Below are 8,317 nucleotides of genomic sequence, written 5' to 3'. Positions count from 1 at the left end.
TGGTGTCATGGCCCAGCAGGAGCGGAACAGCCCCTGGTAGCCAGGCTGGTGGTGATCTCACTGCTGCAGCTTTGCCGGTGTGTGTTTCTGTGTTCACTCCTTAGTTCGCTATAAAATTACAGCACTGCTTTGATTTGAGACCCAGCTCACGGGTGCTGCTTGCTGCCTGCTTTTCTCACCTGCACAAGGGCAGTGGGGGGAACTGGACAGAGAGCTCTGGGAGTGGGGGCCATGCAAGAGTCTTTCGCCCCATCTTTCAGACCTGCATTTCTGGAGAAGCCTTTCTTTTCTCATCCCACCACGCTCCACAATTGAGCTTGGAAGCCCCCACAGCACCAGGCAACCTGGTGGAACTCACTCCCGGCTCTGCTCCATGTAAACACCATCTTAATTTTCTTTTCTTGAGGTGCTTTGGTCACAGCTGCCACCAGATGAATGGGTTGTCTCTGTCCTGGAGAGAACCCATAGCATCCATCCATCCCGGTTCTGTAACGCATTTCAGTCTGACAGCTCCTCGCAGCTTGTAGCCTCAGCTTCGCACATCATGGGTTCCCAGGGATTTTGCTTGTGCTAGTTTGCATCTTCTTTTCCAAGTCATTTTCTCCCGCTCTCATCATTTTATTTTCCCTGACTCCTTGCAGAGAGGAGACTTGTTCCTCTTGCCCTGCTCTTCCAAAAGATGACTTTTGCAGCCAAGCCTTCACGCAGCGCTGCACCAAGCCCTTCACAATGGTCTGCAATGATAAGAAAACTCATCATGGGGATGTTCGTCAGCCTGCTAATGGCTCCAGAAATAGCGGAGAGGACAACAGAAGTCGTAGATCTTTTCTGCTCCCGTTGCTGGGATCTCCTTCCCTGCTTGTGCCATGCTTTGCTGTTTCTAGCTGTCCAGTTCACTGGGCTTTTCTTTTGCTGGTGGGTTTCTGCTTGTTCCTTTTGGTGATAACACTGGTGCTTTTGGTTGGCATTTTCACGCTTTGCTTGCTCATGAGGTCAGGCGGTTTGTACTCTCCAAGTGCAGTTTCTTGCTGCTGTGGATCTGGGCAATCAGAGTTTGTAACGCACAGGCCATAAATTCATAGCCAAGGACTTGTTCTAAGAATCTGAATGTTTTCCAGGCTATCCCCTTCAGATACCAGTCGATGATGGATCGGATGAGCCTGTTTCTGAAACATCTGACGCTAAGAGCACCCCAACTACGGAAGGTGGGAGCTCTTTGACTTACTGCTTTGAAACCGTGATGGACGGGGTCGCGGTAAACCTTGCCGAAAGACTGGCCGTGCCGTTTTCTGGTGGGGTGTCTCAGGAGGAGTGTCTTGGACATGCTCTTCGTTAGTCCCATCACAAGTCATGTTTGCCACTCTGCAGAATGAGGTGGTGAGCTTTAAAGGTGGAGAGTGGGTTGGAAGGCGAGAGAAGGTGAAGTGTGTATTACAGTTAAGGAAGTTGCTTGCGGTTTGTTTCCTGAAGATGTTTTACACAGGTCCCGTTGGCTCAGCGCAGCCGGGAGCGATCCTGTGTTGGGTGCTCCCAGGGCCAGAGGTTTGCATTGTTGTGCTCCCCCAAGATACAGGCAGCACACCCTGGTCACTGTGTTTCCTTCCGGAGCTCCTCGTGTTCCTTTTTTTGCCCAGGCTGTGTTCATATGTTCGCTAGAACAGCACAGTTCATGGGTGCTGTTCATGCTGAGATGGGCAGAGTCTGTACATGCAACAGAACTTTGTGCTGATGTGAAGGCCTTAGTGGTAGCCTTGGGCATGGCTGTGCTGCTCCGGAGCCTCACAGAATGCCACGTTTGTTGACTTGAATTCCAGAGTGGTCTAGAGATTTGTTCACCATTTTAATTAACTGCACTGTTAGTGTTCCTCTGGCTGCTTCAATCCCAAGTATCTGCCTCTTGGAGACTTCAGGTAAAGGAATTAGTTTGCAAAATTAATCTAAGGAAAAGGTAGACGGAGATGCTGACCAGTTCCAGCCCTGTCCCATGGAGGTGTGGGCTGACTGGTGGTCTGTGAAGCAGCTCTGTTACTGTGAATGTGGCAGTACGAGAAGCCTGGCTGGTGCAGAAGGGCATCTTGTCCCTCTTTCCGGTCGGATCAGGGCTGTCATGATGAGATATCCCTCTGGTAGATGGAGCCAGGTATCTGCCTGTCTCAGAGCTGCCCAGGAGCGACACAGTCACAGTGCTGGGGTGGTTTATAAAGGGGTGCGATGGGAGCTGATCTCCCCTGCTCCAGACCAGGGACGTCCCCGTGCAGACAGCCTTGCCCTGCACACAGGCCCTGTGGCTGTCTTTAGCTGTGCGTTTTCAGACGGTATTTGTGGTAAAGCCTTCAGCTGTGTGAGGAGGGGGAACAGCTCCGGCTGTCCCTGCAGTACTGGTTTTGCCATGTCGTGCTCGGTTGTCTCCCTCCACAAGCACTGGCTCAAGGGAGGGAGTCAGTTGCTTTCCTGAGCAAAAGGTTCTTCAGGCATGTCCTGGCCTCCACAGAGTTGTGCGTCTCCCCAGCTATGTGAAAGCTGCGTTGTTTTTCAGATGCCACAGCACCTTTAGTGGAGGAAGGAGACCACGAGGATCAGGGTGGTGTCGAACAGCACGGGGAGATCCCAGAAGGAACCACAGGTGAGGGAGACCAAGGTGCAGTTTCATCTCTTGATGCAGACAGAGCAGAGAGCTGGACTGGTTAAAAACAATGCCGCAAAACCGCTCACAGGCACGTCTTGCTCCTGACATGCTTCTTTCTTCTCCACAGCCTGCAGAAAGGATTCCTTATGGCTCTCCTCTTGCCTTCCCCATCTTGGGGGAAACTCGCAGCCTTTTCTTCTCTCTTTCTCAGCTCCACATCTGACAGTCTTTCTGGCCAGTGTCTCTGGTGGCTTTGCCTCCCATCTCCAGGCTAAGCCGCTCCCAGTCATCTCTGTCCCTCTGCCAGCAGCCCAGCTTGGCTGGCAAGGCGAGGGTCACCGCAGGTCTTGCTGCTTCTCTCGCTGGTGCTCTCGCTCAGCCCAGCCCATGCGGTTGTCTTTGAAGCGGCAGGTGGAAACCAGGCCACTGCAGCACTTGTGTGGCTGCCGGCGCCTTTTAAGGGTAATGCAGAGGAAGTGAAATGGCTAATTCAGCCTGAACGCTCTGTGGGGATTCGCTGTGTCGGGGCCTGGTTTTCCAGAGAGGGGGATGAGGGTCTGTCAGAGGCAGAGTAAGAAGGGAGTGAGCTCCAGCAACACTGTGTGTGTCCGAGAGGGCAGGAGCTCCTGGGACGGTCAGGTGAAAAATGAGTATGTAGCCCCTGTGCAGTAGCTGCTGGCTTTTCCTGGTCACATCAGGCAGGACCTGAGAAGGGTGGTGGGTGGAAATGGGCTTTTGCCAATGCCCGGACAGGGAAACAAGCCTACAGGACACTACACCGGGCAGCCAGGTTGTCCGCCCTGTGTCCAGTCCCCAGGCTGCTGGCAGAGCCCTGGGCTCAAACGCAGAGCAGCTCAGCTGCAGACAAGGGCGTGCGCTCCCTGCTTCAAGATCTGACTATACCAAGGAGCCAGGAAGCAGCAGTGTGTCCTGCCCTCTGGAAGAAAATGGAGGAAACAGAGAAAGCTGGATTGACTGTAGAACTGTGACGTAGAAATATGATTAATTAAGCTGGTTTGGAAGTAGTTGTATAATAAACTGAAAAAATTCTGGTAGAGACATGCCGTCATCGCTGTGAAGAGAACTGTGCCTGTCTAAAGCACCAGTATTCTTGCAGTGTCGGATCTGTATCCGATTTAGATATATTTACTGGTGTCACATCCCCTCAGCAGAGTTCACAGCAAGGAGGCAGGGCTCAGGTAAGAGTTAGAACTCATGGGAGTGCTGCTGGTGACGTGAGCGCTAGGTCGGGGTAAAAGAGGAGATGTAAATCCATGGGTTTCCCTGCTCAGTAACAGCCTGTTCTCGGCACCTCTGCCTGAAGGAGCTTGTGCCATCCTGCCACCCAGGAGGTGTGAGTTGGTGAAACCTCTGCTCCGGTACAGCACAGGCTGACCAGATCCACCCAGGTCCATCGGTGGCGTGGCTCGGGTGCCCTGCCCATAAAACAGCGCCGACAGGCCGGATCAGCAGGGAGGTGAATAAACTTCCCAGACACACACTTAAAGTGCTTGTTTTGATCATGTTTTTCCCGTTCTTTCCCTGAACTGGGACCAGCTGAAGAGGCGGGCGTAGGAGCCACCCCCAACCTGGAGGACCACGCCGCAGGAGATGTTCTTTGATCATGTTTTTCCCTTTCTTTCCCGGAACTGGGACCAGCTGAAGAGGCGGGCGTAGGAGCCACCCCCAACCTGGAGGACCACGCCGCAGGAGATGCCGCTCAAGGTTAGTGAACCACCTGTGGCTGGGGTCCGGTCACCGCTGGGGTCCAGTCACCGCTGCCCGCGCCCGCGGCTGGTCACTAGTGGCTTGGGAGTTCTCTTCTGTCACGCAAACACTCTGCACCATACGAGCGGTCGTGCCATTCTCCCTGACAGGGGACGGTCATACATGCTTTGAATGTTCCAACACCCTCATTTCAGGGGACTGCAGCTTTCCATCCACCAAATTTCTCCCTCAGACAGCTGAAGCCTTGGTGCTTGTTTGTCCACTTGCAAAACAGGCTAGAAAAGGTGACAAACAGAGCGGGGATGATGCAGCCAGCCAGCAGGAACTGCTGAGCGTTGAGCCGAGCCAGTTTTGGGCCCTGCATGTCACACAGGATTAAGTGAATTGTTTAACTCTAATTACTGTGCCTTTTTCTACCATAAAACATGTCTCAAACCTACTCACCAATGCCCTGACTTCAACAGCCAGGGTGGTTTTCTCTCATCCTGGACTCAGAGAACGTGGCTGACAAAGCCGGGCACGGTGAGCAGTGGGCACTTTGAGAGCATTAATGGTGCATTTGCTCCGATGAGCCAAGGAACGATCCAGGGACCTCTTGGAGAACTGCTCCTGACTCAGCTCCATGCAGACTCGACGGAAAACCTCAGGATGGGGTTTTCCCAAAGCACCCAGCGCTCAGTTAATTCTGCACCCACTGGGGCAGGCTGATGGGTTCAGACTCACTCTTGCTCGCACCGATACGCCATCGTGCTGATTTGCTGCGCTCTTTAAAATGTTAGTTAACCCCCCTTTCGTAGGGTAGTCAGGAAAGATTCCTCCGGCTGCTTGGGCAGCCTCTTTCCTCCTCCTGGCTGCATTAGTGCAGTTAGACAGCCGGGCCTTTTAAAGAATTAAATAGGTCTTTGCCTTCTCAGCTCGGGGCAGAATTCAGGTCGTCTTTGCTTTCCATGCACAGATGAGCACAATTACGTGCAGTCTGCTCCCTGCAATGAAAATAAAACCTTTGCTTGCCTGTCCAGTGGTTCTTGGATTAGTGTCTCTTCCCTATTTAAAATAGTGGCACCACTATAATAAAGAAATCAAGACCGTTAGCAGGAGTGGGATGAAGTTCCCTTCTGTCTGCCCTGTCCAGCCCAGTTCTACCTCATCAGATGTTTCTTAAGACCTTTCTGTCCTGTCCTGGGATCTTATGCTGTCAGCTCTGGGGACGTCCAGCTGACTGGAGCTCCCCTATAGCCTGTATACAACATTTCTAGGTTCTTACATGAACCGTTATTTCCCTGAAAGTGGACTTGTAATAATGTGCTGCTTCCTTTTAACGGTTCTCTCCAATTTGGAGGAAAATGTGGTTATCGATACACACAGTCTTGGCTATCTCATTATCCTTCATTTCTCACGTTGTGGGGTTTGAAAAATGATCTTTCCAGTGAAGACAGAGCATGTTAAAATGCCTTTGGGGCCTCAGGTGAAGAAGCGTCTCTCATTCCCAGCTGGTGCCATGGTGGTGTTCTGCCAGTCTTCACCTTGTGCCGCACATTTACCTCAGAAGCCCCGGCAGGTCCCGGAGTGTGGAAGCACAGCCGAGGACCTGGCTGTCCACATCTCTGCACCCACAGTCTGCTCTTCGTTTGCAGAAGAAATGAGCCAGGATGGTCCGCTGGCTGCTGCATAAACCCCTTCAAATCCCTGGGGCTAGAAAAGGTGTTTCTTGATGCTGCATTTCAAAAATCACCTGCCAATAGGTGCCGGTTTCCGCTGTCTGCTGCATAACCCCCTTCAAATCCCTGGGGCTAGAAAAGGTTTTTCTTGATGCTGCATTTCAAAAATCCCCTGCCAATAGGTGCCGGTTTAGGATTTCTAATAAACCGCAGTTTGGGAGGTCTTTGGTGCTTTCACTTAACCATTGTATTCTTTCAAAATGGGGAGAGCTTTGATAAAACACTGAGTCAGCCTTGACTTCTCCTCTTGTTTTATTCTTGTTTTTTAATGTACCACGACAACAGAGGAACTCTCAGCAGTGAAGTCTCTGGTCTGGGCTCTTCAGTTCACCCGATCAGTGCCCCTAAAGACCAAAGAGTATTTGAAACTGGACAAATCCGTAATATAAGAAGCATGTTCTTACTGGGACAGTTGACTTTGAAGCAATTTACCTGCGCTGGGGGTGAATTCTCCATTGCTCAGGGCATCTTTGCTTCAGTTGAATGAATTTCTAACAGAAAAGCTCCAGCCCAGCTAGAATATAGGGCTAAATGCAGCAATTGTTGGGTGAAATTGTGAAGGTCTGTGTCATGCATGAGATCAGCGACGGAATAGAATTCCCTCTTTACCCCCCTCCAAAAAAAACCCAACCGACACAGAAAGATCTGTGTCTCTGTGCCCTGAACTTTTGGGTTGTAAATGTCCCATTTTCTGCTCTGTCCCAACGGTGGCAGCAGCGCTGGGGCTCTCAGGAGTCCCACTGGGACCACAGTCCAGAAGTGCTACAGCCACATCTTGTCTTACTGTCCTTGTCACGGAGGTTGTCTGCTCCCCGGGCTGTTGACATACAGAGAGGAGACGTAGGGTGCTCTTCCATGAGAACAAAGCAGAGACGGTTTGAGCTCCAGGAGGCTGTAGCTGGTGCCATGTCTGTGTGAACATCTCCCGCAGGGATTGCATAAGCCTGTGAAGGCGGGGAGGGTGTCTGGCCTCTTCTGTTCAGGCCCTTGAGCCAAGAAGAGGTGGTCGCTGCCCAGCAAACCGCTGGCCAGTGGTGGTGGTAGGTTAGGGAACGGGCTCTTGGCTTCCTCTGTAGCTAACCCAGCTCGTCCGGTGCAAGTGTGCCAGGCGTCGGTGGCTGGATGCCCCAGGGAGGAGCCTGGTCTCCCACTCGCTGTAGCTGTCGCTGTTCCTCATTCCCATGGGGATTAGAGTTTCTTTAAAGGCAAAGCCACTGGAAAATGAGTTGTCTATTCCATGGGGCGATGTGGGACTTGTTTTTATCCTCCAAACTGAGCGTAGCAATCCTTAGTCTCTCTTCAGCCTTACATGACTACCTGTTTGACGTGCCTGTGCTAATTGTTTGCCCATGCTTCGTACCCTGCGTCTTCAGTCCCTGGGGAGCCAAGCTCTCCAAAGCTACAGCCTGGCCCTCAGGAGCGTGTGGGAGATGCCATGAAAAGAGAAGCCCAGCCCACAAAGCAGGTTGCTTGCTACAGCAGCGGCTCCCACCAGAATCGAGGTCACCATCCCAATCCCCCTGGATATGTACCAAGACTCCAGAGCACCTGAAGACAATGAGTTGTGGGATCATGGAGGCAGAGAAGGCATTGGTGTGGGTCCAGAGCAGGGTCGTGGCGTGTGCCCTGAAGGGCTGGCAGGTGACTCCCCTGTTAAAGACGGGCCATCTCCTCTATATACCAGAACCCCATTAAAAAAAGATGAGGACCGTGATATTGATGAAAGTTCTGAACAGGATTTGCTTTCCCCGGTGGGACAGCATGTTTCACCAGCACCTGAAATGGGCTCATGTCCAGCAACAGCTGAAGAAGCTCTTGAAGAATACACTGCTGGAGAAAGTAAGTCCAAAGATGTCCTGAGAGACATCCCAGGAGAGGCACCTCTTGTTGGAACGGAGTCACATAAAGCAGGAGAGGGCCAAGAGGAGAGGAGACAGCCATCGAGGGGGGAAGAAGATACAGATGTCACCCTATCAGAGCCTTCTGAAATCACCTCCCAGAAAGAAGCAGAGCCTGGGGAGGGAGAAGATTCTGGGCCCGTGGTGGAAACAGCCCTTGAGTTAAAAGGTGATGTGGAAGACAAAGATGCTGCTTTGGAAGAGGCTGTGCCAGATACAGGAGAACGTCGTACACCCAAGAAGAAACCTTCTGCCCATGTTGCGGATAAAGCTGTCAGTCGTGTCCCTCTCCTAAAAGGTGTGTGCACCGTTTGCCTGCCCCGCGCTCACATTGCCGGCGGCTTGCT

At 52.1% G+C, this 8,317-nt stretch overlaps 1 protein-coding gene across 1 annotated transcript in view; it reads left to right on the top strand.

Annotated features, from left to right (window-relative positions):
• The window catches only part of LOC104500059 (microtubule-associated protein tau-like), a gene marked incomplete at both ends in the record, with an annotated part of 18,084 nt that overhangs the window by 397 nt on the left and 9,370 nt on the right, over positions 1-8,317 (top strand). The window contains 5 exon segments of the mRNA XM_010143654.1: positions 1,119-1,205; positions 2,537-2,623; positions 4,286-4,351; positions 7,446-7,542; positions 7,544-8,268. Coding sequence (XP_010141956.1) covers positions 1,119-1,205; positions 2,537-2,623; positions 4,286-4,351; positions 7,446-7,542; positions 7,544-8,268 — 1,062 coding nt within the window.

Source organism: Buceros rhinoceros, unplaced genomic scaffold (assembly GCF_000710305.1).
Source record: "Buceros rhinoceros silvestris isolate BGI_N320 unplaced genomic scaffold, ASM71030v1 scaffold10989, whole genome shotgun sequence".
Classification (NCBI taxonomy): domain Eukaryota; kingdom Metazoa; phylum Chordata; class Aves; order Bucerotiformes; family Bucerotidae; genus Buceros; species Buceros rhinoceros.
The sequence above is the reverse complement of the archived record's forward strand: the minus strand, read 5'-3'. Positions and strand labels throughout refer to the sequence as shown.